The sequence below is a fragment of the Rhinolophus ferrumequinum genome, chromosome 9 (genome assembly GCF_004115265.2).
Source record: "Rhinolophus ferrumequinum isolate MPI-CBG mRhiFer1 chromosome 9, mRhiFer1_v1.p, whole genome shotgun sequence".
Classification (NCBI taxonomy): Eukaryota; Metazoa; Chordata; class Mammalia; order Chiroptera; family Rhinolophidae; genus Rhinolophus; species Rhinolophus ferrumequinum.
This window is the reverse complement of record NC_046292.1, coordinates 69,692,336-69,716,893: the sequence shown is the minus strand read 5'-3', so window position 1 is coordinate 69,716,893 and position 24,558 is coordinate 69,692,336. Positions and strand designations below refer to the sequence as shown.

General features: G+C 33.8%; 1 protein-coding gene across 3 annotated transcripts in view; it reads left to right on the top strand.

The window, feature by feature from the left end:
• GLMN (glomulin, FKBP associated protein) overlaps positions 1 to 24,558 on the top strand; it is a 35,419-nt gene that overhangs the window by 6,896 nt on the left and 3,965 nt on the right. For all 3 annotated transcript variants that reach the window (XM_033114108.1, XM_033114106.1, XM_033114107.1), the window contains exons 5-16: positions 301 to 409; positions 1,490 to 1,730; positions 3,001 to 3,103; positions 9,359 to 9,546; positions 11,873 to 11,926; positions 13,320 to 13,350; positions 13,457 to 13,546; positions 14,728 to 14,769; positions 14,870 to 14,943; positions 16,151 to 16,235; positions 16,745 to 16,851; positions 17,798 to 17,861. In XM_033114108.1, the coding sequence (XP_032969999.1) occupies positions 301 to 409; positions 1,490 to 1,730; positions 3,001 to 3,103; positions 9,359 to 9,546; positions 11,873 to 11,926; positions 13,320 to 13,350; positions 13,457 to 13,546; positions 14,728 to 14,769; positions 14,870 to 14,943; positions 16,151 to 16,235; positions 16,745 to 16,851; positions 17,798 to 17,861 (1,188 nt within the window). The remainder of the gene's footprint in view (positions 1 to 300; positions 410 to 1,489; positions 1,731 to 3,000; positions 3,104 to 9,358; positions 9,547 to 11,872; positions 11,927 to 13,319; positions 13,351 to 13,456; positions 13,547 to 14,727; positions 14,770 to 14,869; positions 14,944 to 16,150; positions 16,236 to 16,744; positions 16,852 to 17,797; positions 17,862 to 24,558) is intronic.

Genomic DNA, 24,558 nt, shown 5'->3' with positions numbered 1-24,558 from the left:
CAGCTCTGCTGATCAGGCTCTCCTTTCCCATTTCTCTAACTTTTCCTTTAGCCAGGAATTTAAGCCTCTAAAATGTAACTATTATAGACCTTTTGACTTTTGACTTCTTGATTCCTTTTAGTTTGACAGTGATTTGACAATCACAGATTCTGTTTTGCAATTGTATTTTTTTTAAGGTGTTTTACTGTTAAGCAAAAAATAATTATATTTTCTCAGTATATGCCTTCTTTTAAAAATAGTAATCATGTGGCTTTAAATACAACTTGTATTAAACAGGTTCAATTGTGAATATTTTTATAGTTATGTAATCCAAAGGAATTATTGTTGGGTTTGCTTGAACTGATTGAAGAGCCCTCTGGAAAACAGATATCCCAAATTATTCTTCTTTTACTTCAGCCATTACAAACAGGTAATGAGTACTTTGATATATCTAAATTTTAATTTTTTTATCTGTATAAGTGCCTTGATGTTACTCCAAAAGGTCAACACTACACCAAAGTGAAGTTTATGACTAATTATTGAATACTCTGCTTAAACGGGTGATAGCAATGCCAATTTGAATCCTGCTGCTCATAGAAAGATGACAATACCTAGCTCAGAGTGGGTGCCCAGTAAATATGTTACTGATTGTTATTCTGTTTTTTTGTGTGCTATGTTGTAACCTATGGCTTTTTGTCTAACCTTCCTATGTGCAACTTATATCTAGAATTTTCCTTATAAACATACTTAAAAGATTGCCTCCACGGTATCTGCAGTACTCAGTCTGACAGCATTGTGGTAGTCCTGTATCGTGGTTAAAAACAGTATCAGGCAGGGCATTGCTCCTCCTCGGCCTTAGGAGGTTAGGGTTGCGAATAGCGAAAGTACTACTAAAAGAATGAACCAAGTGTGGAAAGAAAAGGCTCCATGGCTTAGTGCCGTAACAGTATTGGTAGGTAATGGACCTTAGCAACCAAGGAGGACTTGGGAAGAGACTACTTTTTAATTTAGGACCTACATATAACTCAGAATCTGCTAGAAGGGCCCAAAATCAGAAATCAGAGTAGATTTGTTTTAAATGTGAATGCCTAGCAAGCAGCTTTGTACCATGTGAAATATTCAGTCTTCTAGAAGGAAAAAATCTAACAATATTAACTCCCATTTTTACTGTACCTTTTAGTTTATAAAACACATTCTCTTATTTTATACTCACAACAACCAAAAAAACATGGAAGAAAGTGTTTCTGTCTTAAGTATACAACCTGTTGTAAACATACCTAAACAAAATTTCATGGCATCTATTGTAAATTGCCATGATTATAAGATTCTTTATTATTCACCTCTAAGAAAGAAAAAAACACTGCCAATTAAGCTATGATATGTCATCCTGATTTCAGAGTTTTTAAAATATGAAAAAAATGTGTTTTAATTCTATATTAACTGAACTTCTTGTCCTATGTTTAGTGTGCTTGATGGGCTACCTCAAGTAACAACTTGGTCTCTGTTTTAGTGATACAGAAACTTCATAGCAACAAGGCATATTCAGTTGGATTAGCATTGTCTACCATTTGGAGTCAGCTATCTCTCCTTCCTGTTCCATATTCAAAAGAACAGATACAAACAGATAACTACGGCCTTTGTCAGTGTTGCAAGGCCTTAATAGAGTTCACTAAGCCTTTTGTGGAAGAAGTCATTGGTAACAAAGAGAACTCACTGGAAAATGAAAAGTTAAAGGATGAATTACTTAAATTGTAAGTATATTTTTAGAACACTTCACAGTGGACCTAAGTGTTATAATTGTAGTTCAGTTATTTTGTTTCTTTGTTTTATTTGTTTGCAATGGAAATATAAATCTAGTTTCAAATTTTGATTTTAGAAGAATATGGGGTTCAGTTGTTATAACATGGACACTTAATGGGGCAATGATATTTGTTAAAATTAAAAACAAAAATCCATTTGTTTAATTTATATTCAATTGTGAATTGCCATTACCCACCAGAGTAAGTGAATAGAAGTGGGGGAAAAAACATTTGGTCTTGCTGTGGGAGAATTGTGTTTTTACTCTCCCGTTGAAAGTGAAAGCAGAAGCACAGAACGGAATTGAACATCCAACTTGACTGCAAGAACAGTAGCAGAGTATCCAGTAGCATTCACTCCAAGGGTACTATAGTATAATAGTATAATAACTAATTATGCAGTGTTTGTTCAGTGTGACTTTCAAACACTTGACATATGGCTAGTCCAAATTAAGATGTGCTCTACATGTAAATTACATTTAGATTTTTGAAGACTTGTTCTTAAAAAAATACTAAGATACCATAATAATTTTTATACTGATAGCATGTTGAAATGATAATATTTCAGATGTATTGGGTTAATAAGATAAATTACTAAAATTAGTTTCTCTGGTTTCTTACTACTTTTTTAATGTGACTGCTAAATTTTTAATTGTATATGGAGCTTGCACTATATTTATATCAGACAGTGCTGGACTAGATTATTGAATTACATTGACCAATAATTTTATTTTTAAAATTTTGGAGACTAAAACTACTGTTAGCTTTCCACTCTGTCAGGTTACGATGTTAAATTTTTTTTTTTACTATTTATAAAACCCATTATTTCATGAAAGAAAAGATATTTTAACTAAAGAAATAAGAAAAGCTTCATCATAGAATAAAGTTTGGTTTTCTAAATAAAGAAATACAGTTTTACGAAAAAATTACTACATTGTCCCAATTTTTTCTTGAACTAATGAAAACTATATCATGGACTAACTAGCACTGATCCTCAGACAAACATTCAGCATCCACTGGTATAGTCCAGACATGAATCCGGGAAGGTGTTCTCATGCTCTCCCTATTACTAATAAGAAGGATCAGACATTTTCAGTTGACAAGCCATTGATTTATTGGTGTTATGTTATTTTTCATGTAAAACTAACTTAGATATATTTATAGAACTAGGTATTTTATATTTAGAAAGTGCTGTATTCATAGTTACCCATTTTTTCTACCTTAGTTGTTTCAAAAACTTGAAATGCCCTTTGCTGACAGCACAATTCCTTGAGCAGTCTGAACAAGCTGGAAATGATCCTTTAAGGTGTTTTGCATCTGAAATAATAGTGAGTACAGCTCATTTAATCTGATTAAAAAATCTACTGTAATCTAAAATGTTACCCTGCTGTTTTCTCATGCACTGCACCTGGGCATGTGAATTGATACATTCATTAATAAAGCAATAGGTATTTTTTGTAGAATGCAGATAAACAAAAAGAAAATAAACAGCAATAGTTTCATTATCCAAATATAAATAAATATTAGTACCTTCCACACTTTTTTTATGCCTTTATAGCCATAAATAAACATTTATATATATAAATGTATTCAAAGAGTATTATATACTCTTTTGTAATCTATTTTGTTTCTCTTAGCATACTATGAATATTTTTCCATTGGCTTAATAGTATTCCATGGTATGGATTTAGCATAATGTATTTAACCAGTGCTGTGTAGTTCAACACATAGATTTTTTTCAACATTTTCATTACTATACAAACTTCACCTTTTTTTTTTTAACTGTTAAGTGTGTGATAAGTACCTCTTTAACCAAATCTTTGCATATTTCTTTAATTGTTAAATTCCTAGAAGTGGAATTTCTGTGCCAAAGAATAACCTAATTTTAAAGCTCATGATAAATATTCTCAAAATACTCCAGAAGTAAGTAAATTTTATTTTAAAAGCAACTCGGCTTTATGCATCAAGAGTATTTTTAAATGTGCTGGGATTCTATATTAGGCAACTACTCCTAAGTATAGAAAAATATGTACGTAGATTGATAGTCATGAATTTCAAATTAGAGCCATAATTGTGGCTGCAGGTTTTCTTTAGCCATGTTCATCTGCACGAATGCAGGTGCAGCGTAGGAGGAAAATTGGTTAGGTTGGGCTTTTGAGAACTGTGAGTTCCGCAAAGCAAGGGAGGGGCAGGAGCATTGAGCATGTGTGCAGGGAATGATTTATGATGGACAGTGGAATTCAAGCTGAGTAAGGAGGGAAGTTAGGACACACTAAATGTGAGAATGAAAAGATGATGGGATCACTAGCTTGTAGGTCCTGGTGTGGTTAATAAGTTGTTGGAATTAGGTTACTATAAGGAGTGAGCTGAAGACATCAGAGGTTAAAGAAAGGATGCTTGAAATTAATATGGGAAGGTTACAGTTACTAATAACAGTGTCAGAGTATGACCGTGGGACTGAATGTTTTAAGGAGAGGGTGGAAGCCAAGATCATTGGACTAGACAAAGTGAGAGTACCTGAGATTCCAGGGTCTTAGAGGATCTTTGGTTGTACATTTAAGTCACACAGAATTATGATAAGAGTGGCGTCAGAAAGCCAATTAGTGAGTGACCTTGGGGTCTGTTAATGACTGCAACAAAGAGGGGTAGAGTGGTATATTTACATGAAATGAGTTTAAAGCAGAGGGATTTTAGAGAGGAGTGGGTTGAATGGTCTAGAAGCAGCAAGGAGAACAGGTATTTTGCTTCCAGGCGTGGTGGTAAATGGATCTGGATGAAAAAATACCAACCTTTGAGAGGGTTACAGAGAAAACAGTTGTTTTCAGAGGAGAATCAGATTTCATTTAGAGCAAAAGAAGTAAGAGACCATAAGGGAATTGATTTTGCTAATGACTGAGTTACACAGTCCACGTTTGAAGGGTGTCTGAAGTTTGAGGAGGGATAGGAGAAGAGGTTAGAAGAGGAGATGCCAGAATTTTAGGGTAACTACATTCTGGGGATGAGAGATGATTTGGTGACTGATATAAACAGGGATACCTAGTTTAATGAGATGAATGCTGAGATTCAAGATAGTGAAGAGGCTGTGAGTGATGAGGGAGGGGTGCGTGCACATAAGAGTCTTGGCCTCTTCATTGTTGCCAATGCTACAGTATAATCCCCTGAATACAGTATAAACACCACCTTGTATGATATATGTACCCTGTTTTGAGAAGATGGCTATGAAAGTTGGAAATAGTTAAAGAATTTTAAGCCTGGGAGTGATGTGATCGAACTGTGTTTTGGATTCATCACTTTAATGGAGGATGTCCTTAACTGAGATAAGATTGGAAGTAGGGAGACCCATTAGGTGTCTTTTTAGTTAAATGATGAGAGGAGCCTGAATATGATATGGGGGTGGAGATGAAGAGAAGAGGGCAGATTTGAGAACTTCATAGTAGGTAAAATTAACAAAATTTGGTTATTGATTGAACTTAGAATAGTTACAAGCTCCAGTCATGGATAAGGTTTTTGCTTGGGTAACTGGGCAGATGAAGGCACCAATAACTGAGATAGAGAATACAGCAAGGAGCAAGGGAATTTTGTGCTTTAAAAACATTTGTTTTTTATTAGGGAAATTTTTTAAAGCATTCAGAAAAGGAGAGAGAACTGTATAATGTATCCTCATGTACCCATCACCCAGCTTTAACAATTATTGACATTTTGCCAGTCTTACTTGATCCTCCCTCTTTTTCTGCCGAAGTGTTTTATAGCAAGTCCTAGATATTTCATTTCATCCATAAGTCTTTAAGTATGCTTCTGTAATTGGTAAAGAATTTTTTAAAAAACATAACCACATGCCATTATGACACCTAGCAAGATTAACAATAATTTCTTAATACATTTCTAATACTCAGAGAGAGCAGGTTTTAAGGAGGAAATTTTGAATAAGAGTGGGTGATACCTCCTAAAGAGGTAAATCAATGTGAGAAAAAGGCTCAGGACTGAACCCTACAGAGTACCAGCACTTAAGATGAGCCCACCAAAAGGACCAAGGAAGAAGAGTCAAAGAGGTGGTAGAAATATCACAGAAACAGGGTAGTAGAGTTTCAGGAAGAAAGAAGTGATTGATACTGTTAAATGCAGCAGAGAGAGCCTGTAGTAGGGGTTGAAAAGCATCCATTGGATATGGGAAGTAGATGGCATTGGTAATCTTAGGAAGAACAGTTTGAGTGGAGTGTTAGAGACAAAAATCAGTGGAGTGGTTAAAGGAGTGCATGAAAAATGAGAAAATGGAGATGACTAGTATAAGCTATTTAAAAGAGTTTGGAAGAGTAAGGAAGAGAGGCTAGAAGACATGAGCATAGGGGAGGAAGGTAATGAGGGAGACAGGGAGGATTGGAATGTTTACAGGCTGAAGGGGTGGGAACCATTAGAGGAGAAAAGGAACATTTTCTGGGATAACTGAAATAATGTGGCTGGAGGAGCAGACAGCTGGGCAGAGGATCGAGGCCACCTGAGAGGAGGAGGTAAGAGGGAGTATGCACATAGAGAAATTTGTAGCAGGAATGGAATATAATTCAGGGGAATCAGACCCACTGGCCTCAGATTTCTAGGTGAAGGAGAGCTCTTCAGAATGAGGAGGTAGAAATGGGGATTGAATAAGGGGCTTCAGGAAATTAGTCAAGATTTGTAATACTGAGGGGAAAGGAAATAGATGGTGGAAGACCAGAGAAGCATGAATCATTAGTGCTGGGCACTCAGCTGTGGAGACGCCACTGTCGTGATAACAGTCTGTATTGTTGTGTGATTTTTCTACACTCTGCTGCCTGCGTGTAGTAGAGAAGATGGAGTATAGCTATCTTTCCAAAGCTGGCATTTTATTGGATAGATGCAGCTACAGGAAATATAGGGTGCAGATAGTTCAAATGACCAATAGTGCATTGATTGGACAGGGAAAAAAGGGGAGTTGGGATGGCATAGATGGGTAGGTAAAAATGAAGAGATCTCAGGACTAGAGAAGTCAGAGGAGAAAAGCAGGTTGGTAGGAGAGAGAGGATAAGAGGTTGTAGTAAGAAAATGAGATGTTGGAGTTTAGGTATCTAAAATGGAATAGCTCCAAATGCTGACAGAGATCCAGAGTGGAGTTTGGTGTTGAAATGGATTAGAAGTTAAGGTCACTAGAATTTAGAAATCAAGAACCATGAGGCAGGCCTGTAGAGGAGTTATCTACACCAACATCCAACTTTCCCAGGATTACAGCACGAGTTGGATAGAGGTAAAGATTGTGAACAGACACCAAAGTCTTCAGTGAGTGTGGGGAAATTACCAGGAAGTCAAGTATACGATAGAGATAAGGACAGGTAAAGAGCATTATGGCATCTGCCTCAAAGGAAAGATGTGCTTTTCCTTGAAAGTGCAGGAAGAACCAAAATAATCCTAAACCTTTACCCAGAGCACCCTTCCCCACGGAAAGCAGCTCCCACCAGAAATCAGTCAGGTTGAATTAAATCAGCGAGAAAGAGCAAGCAAGCATCCTATACAGAGGCTGGGGTGTAGGGGAAAGTTCCTAAGATTTCAATGCAAGGAGCATTGTAAGTAGAAAGAGCCAGCAATGAGGAAGCGCAAAGCAGTAAAGAAGGAAAGGTGAAATCAGGTAGGAGATGAAGTGAGGAGGTGCTTTCTGTTCTGTGTTCTATTCTGTACAGGTAAGAGTGGGGTGCACGAGATTGATGGCACTCCTTTGGCACAAGTTATTTTGGTGTAGAACTGCTTGAATGCCCCAAGGGCTGCCACATAGGAACGTTTCTAAAAGGGCAGAGGCTGCCATGAGCAATTGTAGAGTGGCAGGTACGTCCTGGGTCTGAGCAGGACTGCTGGATGGTGTGTGGACAGACAGAGAAGGCCCTGATTTGAACACAGTGGACCTTGATATCCAGAGCAGCACTGCAGAGTCTCGTTATACCTATATGATGGTTTTTAAAGACGCTAACCTTACTCTGGGAAAAAACACATAGCATTGGCTGAATGAAGAAATGGAGCTTCATGATTAAGAAGACATTTGAAGCCTGTATAAACTTTTTGTGTAATAGCTTTGAAAATCAGTACAGTTGTATATATTTAGCATCTGGTAGCTGAATAACACTCTCTGGTGATGATTTTCCATGCTTCCTTTTGTGTGCTGAAATGACTAATGGAGCCATCTGGGATCAGCAGATTTTTAACTCCCTGAAGGCTGGAAAAGTTTTACTTGACTTTGTAATTCCCTACAATGTCAGGCCCTTATTTATAGAATAAGTGAATATGTGGCAATTATTCATTCTGATTAAGCTGTTTTTTTCATTCCCTTTTGACTTCTATATAGTAGTTTTTGTGCTTAACTTTCTTACACTTTTTTTGTGGAGCTTCTCAGTAAATATTTGACATAGGTATTAAATCATTTTCTAGATAAGGAAACTGACCCTTTCAAGAGGTTAAGTAACTCATTCAGTGTCTCACAGCTAGTACGCGGTAGAACCAAAACTCCTATCAATTCCATTGGATTCTGAAGGTCAGATGCTTTCTCGTATACTAGTCTTAGAAATAGTATAAGAGGCATAGGAGTGACCTTATATTTCCCGAGTCTCTCTCTCTCTCTTTCCCTCCTTAGTAAAAAGAGATAAAACTGTATTCCTGTCCACTCATGCAGGATGCTTCTCCCTCTTATGACACAAGAGCCCCTATGACCTGAGATATCAGCACTGTTTCCTCAACCTTCGCTGCCACGGACCAGTATTCCTCTTGCCCACTCTAGGCAGACAGTGGTCAGTGGAGCATTGTTCCTCGAGTACTCTTCATCTGAGTTGTTAACTATCATTTCATGATATTTTTATGTCTCACATTTTTGGATTGCTCTCAGATACCTCTGAAGCACTTTCTTTATTTCTTTTTTTTTTTTTTTTGCCCTTTTTTTTTCCTGAAGCACTTTTTTAAAAAAATTGTGATAAAATATACACAACCTAAAATTTACCATTTTAACCATTTTTAAGTATACAGTTCAGTGGCATAAAGTACAGATTGCTTGCAACCATTACCACCATCCATCTCCAGAACTTTTTCATCTTCCCATTCACTTTCTTTAGGTTGTTGGCAAAATTTATCTCCTTGAAATAGGATTGAGGTCCCCATTTTTTTGCTGGCTGTGGCTGGGACCACTTTCAGCTCATGGAGGCTGCCTGTAGTTCTTTGCCACACAGCCTTCTCCAGAGGCCCTCTCATAACATGGCAGTTCTTTAAAGCCAGCAGGGGTGAGTTTCTGACTGTCAAAGAGGGTCTGGACCCTCTTTTAAAACCTACCTGATTGAGTCAAGTCCACCTAGGATATTCTCCCTTCTCAATAACTCAGAATCAATTTGTTGGTACCTTAATTACATCTGCAAAAATTCCCTTGCCTGTGTATGATCTAATCTAATCATGGGGTGGCATCTTACCATATTCTGTTGGTTAGAAGCAAGCCTCACAGGTTCCACCCACACTCAAAAGGAGGGGCTCATGCAGGATGTGAATACGGGGGCGGGGGACACACTAGCGTCTGTCTGCTAGAGCTTCCTTTTTTATCCATTTCACAGGGTATTTTATCAGCAATTGGACACCCTTTCCCCAAAATGATTTTTAATCATGGAAGGAAAAAGAGGACTTGGGATTATCTTGAATTTGAGGAAGAAGAAGACAAACAATTAGCAGACTCTATGGCTTCTCTGGCATATCTAGTATTTGTACAGGGCATCAGTATTGATCAGCTTCCAATGGTCTTAAGGTAGGAGGTAGTGTTTGGTTTATTCATGTATTCTAAAAACAATATCATCAAACTCATTTATCTACTGTCCAAATATATGTTTACTGGTGTACTAATACGTTTTGAATTAAGTATAAACAAAAGTGCTCTTTAAGTTATGCTGCCTATAATCTGTAAGAGTCAGTAGTAGTCAAGTGGAGAAAGGGGAGGAGGTGGTGTTAAAATAGAAATAAGGGAATGATTGGGTCAAGTGTCAGAAAGTGTTAAACTGGGCTTGGTTTTGAAGCAGTTGGGACCACCCTAGGTTATAAGGGAGGGGACCAGCCAGTTACCCATGGGGTTGTCTAAATTACCATCTTTTCAGTAGATTACTAGTATAATCCTGAGTGGACATTTATCAATCCCTTTTAATGCAACTCATTCTCAACACACTAGAAAGTGAAACTTTAAGAGTAGTCCCTTAATGAAGACCCTTCAGTAAGCTGCTTATTGCTCGAAGAATAAAATCTGAATGCCTTCATGTGAGAGGCTTATGCATGATCTGGTCCTTGCTTGATTGTCCTGATTCATCTCCTACCACCTTTTTTCTTGTTTACGAGGCTCTGGTAACACAGACCTTTTGGTTTCTTGTTCCAATGTGTCATGAACCTTCCTGCTGTAGGGCCTTTGCATGTGCTTAGAACCATCTTTATCCATAGATGTCACTTTCTGAGGAAAGCTTTCCATCACCATCCTGTTTAGGTTGAATCTTCCTATTATAATTAGCTTGATCATGTCCTTCTTTTCCCATAAAGTTTATCAAATTATTTTTAAAATAAATATATAATTTTATAATACAACACCTTTGGGACTTTGAGGTCTATAATAAGGATTATGTATTTGTTTTGTAGGCGTTGAGTCTACTTCTTTGTGTACATCTGTTTGTTTATGTATGAATATACATGGTATATATTTGTATGTAAATATTGCAATAATGGCTACCACTTGCATGTTCACCATGTATTAAATACTATGCTAACAGCTTTATATGCATTATATAATCTTTATAATAACCCTGTGAAGTATTATCTCACCTTACAGATGAAAAGAACAGGCTTAGACAAATTAAGATACCACCCAAAATCATACAATTAATTAGTGGGATAGGTGGAATTCAAACAGTTCTGTCTAAAAAATTCCAGAGCCTATACTCTTAATCACACTCTACCACCAAAATGCCTCAGGTATGTATATACCCCATTTTGCTGTGTATAATACACACCTTTTTTGTCCAAATTTATGAGGAAAAAATAAGGATGCTCATTATACATGGGTAGTAATAATTCTGTATCTATATAAATGTTTTTGATTCTTTTATTTATGCTTATGAGTTAAAAGTTTAACTCTAGAAATCAGTAACGATATCTGCAAAATAATACCCTGTAATACGATAATTGGTTTTGTTGAACTTAACGCCAAAGTTGCAACGACGAAGAGTTCTTGGCCTTCTATGCTAGGTAAATAACGTAAATTTGTTGCCAGTAATAAAATTTATTGTACCTTATATCTTCTCTTGTGTTTTGTAATTATTTGTTACATAAATTTCTTGTACCGTAATATGTTAAAAAATAAATGCTAAAATTCCTTATAATATAAAAAACAAATACCTAAATGTAAACATACCAAATTTGAATTAAAAAATGGAAACGAAAGATTTTCCCCTGAAAGTTTGGGCCTACTAAAACGTGGGTGCGCATTATACACAGGAGTGCATTATACATGGCAAAATACAGTAGTTTTGGGGCTACCATAACAAAGTACCACAAACCGGATAGCTTAAAATAACTGAAATGTATTGTCTCACAGTTCTGGAGGCTAGCAGTCTGAGGTCAGGGGCAGAATTGGTTTCTTCTGAGGGCTGTGAGGTAGAATCTATTCCACACTTCTCTAGCTTCTGGTGCTTTGCTGGCAACCCTTGATGTTCCTTTGCTTGTAGATGCATCACTCCTATCTGCCTTCATGTTCATATGGCCCTCTCCCTGTATGCATGTCTCTGTCCACGTTTCCCTTTTTTATAAGGACGCCAATCATAGTGGATTAGGACTTACACTAATGACCTCACTTTAACTTGATTACTTACAGAGTGGGCGGTTCCTGATCTGCTCCTGCCCATTCCTACCCCAATTAAAAACAAAAAAAAGGCCCTATCTCCAAATAAGGTCATATGGTGAGGTACTGGAGGTTAGGATTCCAACATATCTTTTTTGAGGGGTACACCATTCAACCTATAATAATATGTATATAAAATTTGTAAAATTACGTGTGTGTGTATACAAGTATATGTAGTATATATTTTTTTCTATTTTAGCCCATCGTACCTTTTGCAGTTTAATATGGGGCATATTGAAGTCTTTTTGCAAAGGTAAGATCATTTAGATGGCATCTCAGAATTAAATAGTAGTACTAAAGTCCTTGTTAAGATAAGGGGAGACTCTTCTCTTTGCCATGCCCTAATTAATTAATTGGTTATTTTATAAAACAGTGAAGCAGATACTCACAAGAGAGACAGAAGTAAGTCAAAAAGGTTTTATAACAATCTCTTATTTTAAACCCAAGATAATATAAAAATAATGTCTTATAAGGGAATTTCAAGTCATCTTTTTCTAAGATTTTATCCCTTATTTCAAAAGTTAGTAAATTAAAACACTTCTATCCCACTGTAGCCTCCTCCATCTAAGGAGGGGTGCTCAGTAAAAGCAATTCATCCATGTTTTTGCTTCATGGATACAATCTGTGAGCTGCATCAAAAGGAAGGTGTCTTGACCCCTCCTTTTAAAACTTAGATTATTGATTGATCTCATTCAACAACTTTTCTCATTTGAGATGCTAAGAAGCAAGGCTTTCTTTTTTAAAAAAATTACAAAGTAACAGATATGCATAATTTTTCCAGACAAAAATTGAAGAATTTTGCAAAACTATATGCTTTGTTTCCTTTTCTTATAACATGTTTATCTCTTGAAATCAGTCAGAGCCTTTAGTACTATCTTATAGGAACATTAGTGACAGTTTATCAATCCCATCTCTTCCCAGGTGAAGGAAGATTTGTAACGTGGCAAATGTCCAAAGCCTCGGCCTACAAGGCAGGAATTTCCAAGGGTCTCCTGTCACAAGTAGTTACTAACTCTGTAAATTTAATGTATTATGTATGTCTTAATGATTTTACATTTCTTTTTACTTAGTTTCTGTTATATTCATACAATGAGAATATGTATTGATATATTCTTAAGATTTCCAAGCTGTTTAGTCATTGAGCCAAAAACATAACATTTACCTGATTAGAATAAGAACCCGGAGCCTGAGATAGTTTTTGCCACAGATCCTAAATATTTAGTTAAAAATGATTATAAAACTTTTAAAAAATATTATCACAAATGGAAAGTACTTACTTTTTGTATAAAAAGAATTGAAAAGATTTTATAGATTAATCAACTGGAATACAAAGTATTATATGAGGTATAATTGATTTCTAAGCACTTGCTGTTTGAAGAGCTATTGAACTGATACCAGGAAACAAGCCCTGAGTGGGCTGATTTTGGTCAGATTTGATGTCAGTAGCCAAATTAAAAGATAAATGAAAGATGGATTAAGAATTTTGACTAAGTTCTTTTACGGAATTTCTCCTAATGAAACATATTTTTAAAGTCTTTAAATTTCAGTTTTTGGTCAAATGAATTTTTGGTATTTTTCCTAAAATGAAGAATCATTCTAAAGCAGTTTAGAAAATCATGTCAATAAATTCTGATATTCTCTTCCAGAACAGAAGAGTCTGTTTTCTCCAAAGGATTGGTAAGATTTGTTTGCACCCAACATAATTTAAATACATAGTAATGTGAACATATAACAACTGTTGACTTCACCATATATGTATCTCTGCATATATTTTAATCTGTAGGATCTGTTGGAAAATGGTTTGTTGAGAATAGAAGATAACAGTCTACTTCACCACTACTTAGAAATCAAGAGTTTTCTTACAGTACCTCAGGTAAGTGAAATACGTATTCTGATCCTAAAAATAATTCTTTCCTATTCTGAACTTAAGTAAAGGTCTTTTCGGACTCCTCTCCCACTTTCTTCTCCATATCCTTTGAAAACTCTAGTCCCATGCTGTCCCATAGAACTTTGTGTGATGGTGGAAGTGTTTTATTATCTGTGCGGTACAGCATGAAAGCCACTCGCCATATTGAACACTTGAAATGTAGCTAGTGTGACTAAGGAACTGAATTTAAAATTTAATTTAAATTAATTTAAACTTAATAGCTTATGTGGCTAGTGGCTACCATAGTTTACAGCATAGCATCTAGTGGACAAACATAACTTTCTTCTTTAACACTTTGTTTCTGTAGGGGCCTTGGGAAATAAAGCTCTTTTACTTTTATTATAACTCAAGTCCTCAGGACTTTATCACAGCGTGCATTCACTCATTCCAGAAAGACGTTTTGTTTTTCCCTCCTATGATATATTTTGCCTAGCACTTTTTGTTAGTTATCATAGTCAAGTAAGTCCTTGGATGTCGATGTAGAAACTTGTTTTTCCACTATTTAAATAGAAAAAAATGGCAGTGTATTAAGCCTGAATATTTTAACAATGGATTATATTTCTGCATGTTTGATTTTTTGGCCACTCTAGGCATAATTGAAAATTAGCATTCACTTCTAAATGTACACTTTGTAATGCCCCACTCAATATCACTTATAAAATGGATTGTACCGTGTTTCCCCGAAAATAAGACCTAGCCGGATCATCAGCTCTAATACGTCTTTTGGAGCAAAAAAGTATAAGACCCGGTATTATGTTATGTTATATTATATTATATTATATGACTTGGTCTTAAAGTAAAATAAGACCCAGTATTATATTATATTATTATATTTTATAAGACCAGGTCTTATATTATAGTAAAATAAGACCAGGTTTTATATTAATTTTTGCTCCAAAAGACGCATTAGAGCTGATGGTCTGGCTAGATCTTATTTTCGGGGAAACACAGTACTTAGCTTCCTATAGATGTAACAGTGGAATGAAGACTTAGGGAAAAACTTACTTCATTTTAAAATCTCTTACCTTCACTTCTCTGAATTTTTATTATCTACCATTAATGATGTAGTTTGTTTGCAGTCAATATAATCTATTAACATCTGAATTAAAAATTATTTTTATTTCTAGGGCTTAGTCAAAATAATGACACTTTGCCCGGTTGAGACATTGGTATGTAAATTGTTTTTTTAAATTTCTCATTGTAACCCATTTTAATAAACAATTTAATCTTTGTTCAGTTTATGTAACAATATTATTTCTTCCATTTTAGAGGAAAAAGAGTTTAGCTATGCTTCAGCTGTATATTAACAAGTTGGACTGTCAAGGCAAATACACGTTATTTAGGTAGGTATCAAGAAATGGTTAATTGCAAAGTATGTGGTTGATTAAAAAAACAAATTAGTGCCATTTAATTATTCCAGGTTACAGTATTTCAGTATGTTTTTATATGTAATTCAACTCTACTTGGAATTCATATTGTAAGTTCTCTTATTTGTGATGGATAGAGAAGGGTTAATCAAATATTATGGATACATATATATGCACATATAGATTACATGAATAATAGTATATATTTCATTCAATTAATTGAAATACTGTAAAATTAAAATAGACTGAAAAGATTAAACTGAGATTGTTAAGACTACTGTGACAACTTTACATGTCAATAATCTCCAGTATTCACAGTTGAAATTAATGGCTCTGGAGTTATCACTTTAAGTTAATAGTAGAGCTTATTAATAGTGCTGTTTAAGGGGAAAAGCAACTCTCTGAGTTAAAAAGCAAGCTTTCTGTAAAAGGCCAAATAGTAAGTATAGGCTTTATGGGCCAGTCTCTGTTGCCACTGCTCAATTATCTTTATAGTGATTAGTGGGTGTAGAGATTCTGGGTGTGTTTCAATAAAACAGGTAGCAGGCTGCATTTGGCCTGCAGATCTTAATTTTTTGACACCCAGCTAATAAAAATGAGTTAAAAAAGGCTAAAAAGCCTTCTTTGGGATTGGCCAGAAGTAGCACTCTTGATCCTGTCTTTTCTTCATTTCTATTGAAAGAGTCAGAGCAGGTTTATGAAATCTCAGTTTGATGCTTAGGTCTTATACCTGCTTTCCTGTTCTGATCTACCTGTAATCCTACCAAGAAATCCCCCTTTTTTCTTAAGCTAGAAATGTTAAGTTTCCTTTTTATGCAATTAAGTTTGTTTAACCAGACTAGTCTCCTTTCACAGGGAATAATTTGGGGAGTTTTTAGGCTTTTATAGTAGTGCCCATTCTTGCCATGTTAAATCATCACGACAATATGCATAAAAATATTTAAATTTGGTTTGATAAAAATTTCTCGTTGGAAAAATCCAGTTAAAATAGAATTTGCTAGTAAGTGAGCAGTAACCATAATAGGTGACTTTGTAATTGGTTGATTATCTTGCTAATTGTCTTCACTGGTTTTTGTATTCTTAGAAATAACTCATGGCCCATATGAATTTGTAAAACTTGCATCATCATTTAATTATAATACAGTTCAGAATAATTTCAAATGTATGTAATTTTGCTTTCAAGGTGCTTATTGAATACAAGTAACCACTCAGGTGTGGAGGCCTTTCTTATTCAAAATATCAAAAATCAAATTGACATATCATTAAAGGTAAGACCATAGCTAAGGTGTCAATTATCAATTTATTTTATTTGTAGGATATATTTATTCATTTGTGGAATACAGTAATGTGGATTTTTGCCCTATGGACTTTTTCTGTCTCGTATTAGAGTGTATTTTTTCCTCATTTCTACTGCTTTTTTAAAAATCAGAATTTTGAAATTTTGTTAACTATAGATTTAAATTATATTCTTTGTGCTGATGATATGACTTCTTTTTGTTTCATCATATCCTTTTGAAATATTAATGGAAACTGAGTCTAATCTGTTTGTGAATACTCAGTAATTCCATATAGAAAACAGAGAGAGAGAATGCCCCAGTGTTCACAACCAGAGTTTGCTCCAGTAATCTGGAAATAGTGAAAAATACAATGGAAATTAAAGTTAAAAAAATGTATTTTAAATATGTAGTTTATTTTTGTAGTATCAAGGTATTAGAAAACACATGAATTTATTAAGCTATTATTTAAAGCCTTTGTCAATTTTTCTTTTGCTTTTCAGAGAACGTATAACAAATGGTTTACAGGACCACAGCTGATTTCCCTTCTAGATTTGGTACTCTTTCTCCCAGAGGGTGCTGAGACAGATCTACTGCAAAATTCAGATAGGTGAGGTAATCATTACTAAGATTCACATAGTAAATTGAGAATAAAATAGGGAACTTAAAGTAATAAAATGTATGAGTATTTTCCTGTGATTTTATGATCTGTGGTTAATTCATAAAATTACATAAAGATTTTCATATTTAAGTAATTAGATACTATGTAAAAACAAAATAAAAAATGCTTCTTTTCAGAACAATGACCAACAGTATGATTTTGTACCTTTGGCATGACCAGCATTCCAGTATAGCTTGTAGAGATTTGCAACTACAGCATTGGTGACTAAAAACTAAGAATTTCGTGTGTATAACTTATGAAAAGCATGTGTTTAGGTTTTATTGTTCTGTTTTCCAGAACATCTTTTTTTTTTTCACATAGAACATGTAATGTCACTTTCAGTATACTAAAATGGATGTTGAGAAATGGTTGTAAGCATTTATAAAAGGAATCTTAAAATTCAGGAAGCAAGAGATGATACTCTCAAATATTAAAGGTAACAAGGTTTCCTTGAGGAAAAAAAAAGTAATTTTCACAGTTGTATTTTTGAACTTGGAGAACAAGAGTGATAAGTTATTACTACTCCAAAAGATATGTTAAAGAGAATACATTAACACAGATTTTGAACTGCGCAGGGTTTGGCACCCCTAAACCCCGCATTGTTCAAGGGTCAACTGTATATTAATGGTAAACATAATTACAAAAATACACCCTAGAGTGAACACACAATGTGATATATATAGGTGATGTATTACAGAACTGTACATCTGAAATCTATGTAACTTTACTAACAATTGTCACCCCAATAAACTTTAATTTAAAAAAAAATACATATATATATATACATATATATATATATATATATCTCCTAGATTTTAGCTTACTTTTTCATTAAAATTGCTGTTGACTTTATAAAACTACTGTAAGTAACAAATTGTATATTTTTAATTAACAGGATAATGGCTTCATTAAATTTATTGAGGTATTTGGTTATCAAAGATAATGAAAATGACAATCAAGTAAGTGAATTTTTTAAAAAAGAAACTGACTATTCAAAATGCATAAAGAATGTTCTGGATTTTCATATCAATATCTATTTAAGCCAGTATTTCATCTTATCCAGCTACAAAGGTTGGAAGAAATGCCAACAATCATCCTGAAACCTGAAGTTAATTCCCAGGTGCCCTTACCACCCCACATCCCGCTTCTCTTTCCTTTTTCTGTTGTACCTCTGCTCTCTTGCTATAAGCACTACTTATACCTGTTATGTAGGTAAGTTGGAGGTCCTAAGTTAACCTTTTGGGGCTCAATATAAATTTGGGTGTCTGGTTCAGTTGCCTCCATCATACCAGTCATGATTTCAGTCTGAGATGTATAAAATGCTGACAATTTGATGTCCCCTCGACAGACATGATAAACAAGCATTTTCAGCACTAAACAGAATCTGTTAACAGCACGTTTTGGATAATGTGTGGAAAGTTGGATTTGTTTTTAATAGTGTATCATTAGAGGTATTCAATAAATAGAAAACTGTTTGAGGGAGATTTGTCATGCAGTAAAATTACAGTTGCTTTTTATTCCTCTATTCTAATAGTTACTTTCCCTGTGTGTCATCTGTATTAATTATAACTACCTGAATCACGTGTGATATTAATCTGTTACTTTTTTTCGAAAGTAATAAAAGAAATGAAATTGACTTTTATATAAGGATGCTGAAGAGCTTTTTCTTCTTTTTAATTTAAGTAAATCATGATTTGGAATGAAAAGTTTATGAGAAAAGTAGCAGTTTCCTTCCCTCTTGATTAAGTCTAATAGATTCAGTGATTTGACCTCTTCAGCCGAAAATAGTTATTTGCTATCATTGACTAGTGCTTACTCTGTACCAGGGTGCTTTTTTCTTTTCTAACATCTTATTGTGAAATTTTTCAAACGTACAGCCAAGTTGAAAGGATTTTACAGTGATCACTGATTTACCTACCACCAAGATTCTACCACTAACATTTTACTCTACTTTTATCATGTATCCATCCATTAAGCTCTTAAACTTTTTTGACGCATTTCAAGGTAAACTGCAAACATTCAGCATGCTGAAATGTATTTCAGCCTGTATTTCATTAAATAGAGTTAATATCTGTTTATAGTTTTTCTTTGAGTTAAAATTTAAATAAAATGAAATAAACAGATTTTAAGTGTACATTGACCAAGCTTTAATAAATGCATAGAACTATATTATCCAAATCCTTATCAAATACAGAACATTACTATCACAAGAAATTTCCTGTTTCCCTTCCCAGTTAATTCTGATTCATTACTCCACACCCATTCCTGCCCCCCTCTAATGGCAACCACTATTGTGGCCAGGTGCTATATGTCATTTATTCTTCATAATGCTGTCAGTACTCTTAACTTTTTACCTTTCATAAGTAATGTAGGTACAGAAAGGATCTTTAACTGGCAATAAGGACACACACCTAGTGGCCAGAAGCTTTGAATCACAAACTAAATCCTGACTCCTAAAGGAGCCTCTGATAAAAGTAGAAAAGATAACAAGTAATACTCAGCATCAGTGGAGGCCCTTCTTCAGGAAAAGTGTCCATAGGTTAAGGGATGAGTTTTTTCTTTGTCAGTAATCTGAAAGGCCATACTTAGAGATGATCTGATTTGCCTTACAGGAAGAAAAAGAATCTTCTTGACTAAGAGTTGATAGATTTATCAGGTATGAAACACAGTGTACTACAGGCGAAGCCTCGACAGGGAAGACAGAAGTTTAGCACTATACAATGTCAGCTATGATATTCACAGCTAATGCCTCACTTTTATTTGGTTTGAACATTATATGGTGAAGAAAAGGCTATAACCAGCTTATAAGATTGTTTTCTTATTTAATGGTTTTAAAATTTTTTTCTTAAGGGTCAAATATTCCAAAGTATTATTGCCATACAAATTACCATAAGAATTATACAAGGAAATTAGCATAAAGTCCTGTCCAAGATGGCAACCTGATATCTTTCAGCCAACTTAAAAGCCTGTTCATTTTGGAAATATTTCTCCCAAGTACAGTTATAACAGGTCATGCATATAAATGAGAAGCAAATCTGTTTGTTGTGGTTAATCAAAAAATGACAGCTTCTGAGTTCTAGAAATTTTGGTTGAAGGAAAAACTAAAAGATACTCTAGTGATGCTGAATTGTGGGTAGTTTTATTCAGAAGGACTCGTACCAGTACCTGTTTTTGAGCAGTTAAGTGTGCTGACAGGATAGTCAGAGCAGGAGCTGAAAGGCAACCAGAAAGGTGTATAAGGAAATTAAATGAGAACAGAACCATTCAGTACAAAGTGATTCATAATTGAATAATAATCCATTTCTCTTCCTACTATTTCAAGTTACTGTCAACTGACTTACTCTTCACCCTACTATTTTATGCCTCGTTATCTGCATAGGCACCTTCTCCCACACTTGATTTTCACATGACTTTTCTTAAACCTTGAACCTCCCTCTCTACTGGTAAAATCAACTTGGTTTTTATACCTAGTATTCTTCATTTGGTAGGTACCTTTAAATATGAGTTAGTTGTTTTGAATTACAATAATATTCTAATACATAGACTATAATAATTATTTCCCTCACCTTCTGTCCTATCCTTTCTCATCTGCCTGCTTACCCATTCGTTTTCTTAAATAAGTTGTGATTGTAATATATAGAATGAACATAGGGTTAAGGGAAGCATTGTGAGATTATAAAAGCCACAAAGTATCAGGAATTTAAAAATACTGAATTACGTAATGTATGCATATATGCTTTTCATTTAGGAAAAAACTAAATATCTGGCATACATACACATACATATAATTCTATATAATCCGTATTATTGGATTCTCATTTAAATTGTTTCTTTCTCCAAGATTAAAACATACCCGTTGTGTGTCATTTACAGAGCCAAATGACTTCAGGTGATAAATGTTACTTCATATTACAAGTGACAGAAGTTCTCCAGTAGTACTTCCTAAATAAGTCATATACAGATTAGGAGAAAGGGGAAAACTGGGTCTTACTCATTTCCTTTTTTTTTTCATTATCATGGTTGACTATGTCCTTTGCAAGGTCCCTGTCTGTTCTGACAATAAGTTTCATTGTAGCATAGAACTGCCTAGTCTATGCCTAGTCTGTGAGATAGGCTACAGAAATGTATAGTTAAGCTTTAGAACTGAAAAGATTTCAAAACTACTCTATCAGTGTGACTACTTGGGTATAAAATTAAAAGTAAGCATATGTGAACATTTCAAAAAATTACTTTTTCTAGACATTGGAGATGATATAAATCTTAAAATGATTTTCTTTGTAATTTTTTTAAAGATCCAGTAACCTTAATGTAAGAGAGAAAATAGTCTTATATATAGCTTTTTCACTCCTACATCCTTTTAAAAATATTACTGTTGTTCATCATATGAAAGATTTGTGGAATTATGCTGAACATAATGGGCAACAAATTTTCTTTAGCCTAGTTTCAGCACGTGTTTTTATTACTTTAAGTTTTATGATTATGGGCTATGTATTAAATTATTGCCATTAAAAACAACTAAGGTCTTAATAAAGACTTCCTAGATTTGCACTGTCTAGTACAGTATAAGGTAACCACATGTGACTATTTAGATTTTAATTTTTTAAATTTTAATTAAAAATTCAGTTCCTCATTGGCATTGGACAGGGCCATTCTAGATCATTGTTTCTCAATATATGACCTTAATGAATATCCCCTGCATTTTTTTTTAATGTATTTATAAATGCCAATTCCCGGGCTCAGCCCCAAATCTTACCACTGAAAGCCTCTGAGTAAAGGACAGAAGTCTATATTTTAACTTAGTGAAGTTTGAGAACTTCTATATATTATGAATTATGAATAAAATATTTTGAGATATTTATATATGATAAAAGTAATAACTATTTAGAACTGAATGATAATGAAATACTATATATTAAAACTTGTGGGATGTAGCTAAGTGGCTTTAAATGTTTGTATTAGAACAGAATATGAAATTATTAATGAGTTTCTGGCAAGATTGATATAAAAAATTTATGAAGACAGTATGTTAATTAAAAGGGGAGTATAAGTATAAATACAGTGCAGATTGAAAAATAGTATGAAAATTCCATTAAAACATACCAGTTAATTTGAAAACTTCAATGAAATGAAACTTCGGGGAAAGTATAACTTAATAAGACTGCCATAAACAATCTAAGAGACATCACAAGGTCAGATTATTTTACCATAATTTCAAGAAACAGATACTCAAACTTTATATGAAATGTTGCGAAAACTAGAAAAAGAATAGTTGTAACTAATGTTAGGAGTCTATTTAGTAAGATATGACCTTAATACTGAAAGAGACAAGAATAGTATGCTGAAGGAAGATTATATAGGCTAACTCACTTATGAATACAGATACTGATATTACCAAGCCAAATCTAGCAAAAAAAATTTTTTTTAAGTAGTAGGACTAAGTTGGGTTTCCAGTAATGGAAGGTTAATGTAATTCATACATTAAAGTAAATACTTGAGCTTCTCAATAGCTACAGAAAAAACATTTTATACGTTCAACACATAATATGATAAAAATTCTTAGTCAACTAGAAAATCTAATAACTTATTTACAATTTGGACAAAAATATGAGATACTTAGGAAAACATGTACAAATGTATAGCACTTTATGGAGAAAATTATAACACTATAGAAAGATTTAAAAAAGGCATAAGTAGAGAATTAATGATGTATGTAGATGGAAAGACTCGGTATCTTAAAGTTGTCAGTTCTTTTCAAATTAATTAAAAAATTAAATATAGGGGTGGTGGTTAGCTCAGTTGGTTAGAGCGCAGTGCTCTCTCTAACAACAGGGTTGCCGGTTCTTAAAATGATATAGTGGCTCACATGGGCCACTGTGAGCTGTGCCCTCCACAACTAGATAGAAACAACTACTTGATTTGGAGCTGATGGGTCCTGGAAAAACACACTTAAATAAATAAAAGTTTTTAAAAATTCAGTATAATTCAAATGAAAATACTAATTGGTTTTTTAAAATGGAATTTGATGGGTTGATTGTAAGTTTCACATGGAGCAGATAAGGGTCAAGAATAACGACGACAATTTTGAAGAACAAGGTGTGTGGAAGGGAACTTGCCTTGCCAGATATCATAATATATTACAAAGCCACAGTAATTTAGCGTGGTATTACCACAGGGAGGGTTAGATTGGATAGATTGGCCAATGAAATATAATAGCCTAAAAACAGCCATATATGGAAACTTAATATATAATAATGATGATGATGATGATGATGATGGTTAACATATTTATTGAGAGCCATATGCCAAATTGTGCTTTAAGCATGTATTAATGCATTTAATCCTCCTACAAGATAAGTATTACTGTTTTCTTCATTTTACAGATGAGGAAATGGAGGCATAGTGAGGGAAGTATAAGTTGCTGAAAGTCACATAGCTAGTTAGTTGAACAGCCAGTTTGTGAACTTGGGCAATCTCCCAGAGTTCACATTCTTAATTCACTATTGCACTGTACCCTGTCTGAAATTAATATAGGACCCGGCATTATATTATATTATATTACATTATATTATTATTTAGACCAGATCTTATAATAAAATAAGACCGAGTCTTATATTAATGTTTGCTCAAAAAAACGCATTAGAGCTGTTTGTCCGGCTAGGTCTTATTTTTGGGGAAACACGGTAGTTGTGAAGCTAAATTTCACTGCTTGTCTGTAAAATTGTCAAGTTCTACAATCAAATTATTTTAATAACCTTTTTATTAATTTTAAATGTTCACTGAGTAGCCTAATTCTTGAAACTTTTTTTCAGTTGATCAGAGGTAAGCATGACTATTGTTACATCAGAGTTCATTTATTGTTCGTATGGAAAGTTCTAGGAAGGGCATATGAACTCAGCAATAATATTCATCTTTTTCTAGTTGAAAAGCAATCTCATTTGACGTATTTCAAAGATAATATTTGAGTAGCAAAACTAACATGTCTGCTTTTCTGGTATGCCTAAGAAATGAAATTTGAAACTATAGAGGAAACATGATTTTATATTTCAATATGTTAAACTTGTCTGTGGGTTGCAAAAGACTATTGTTATAGAAGGAAAGCTTGAATGTAATCCCTTTAACTAATATATGTTCCTGAAATTAATGAGTAGAATGTTAATGAATATAGTCTAAATATAATAAAATTAGATATATTATTACATCTCATTTCTCTGTTATAAACTTTTAATCATTACTTTCTAAAGGAGAAATTTAAAACATTCAAGAAAAAATGTTTGATAAAATATATGTTTGTTTTTTAAAATCCTGTATCAGTAATTAGGTCATACTTGTTGGGCGAAGAGAATTGGTGAAATTTAGTTCATTTACATCAAAGAGTGACTATAAAACGTTGTTTATCATCATTTTAGGAATAAGATTTCAAAGAATTTATATTATTAAGTAAAAGTGAAAAAGCGAAAGAAAAAATTTTCAACTTAGAACAACTTTTTTAAAAGGAAACTTTTTCCTGTCCTTTATTAGGTATGGTTTTATAAATATTTTCTTCCAAAAAGCAAAAATTTTTAATTTGATAAAGTATGGCTTACCAATTTTATTATTTTATATAATAATATGCTTTTGGGGTTCTAAGATATCTTTGCCTAACCCAAAGTCAGAGAG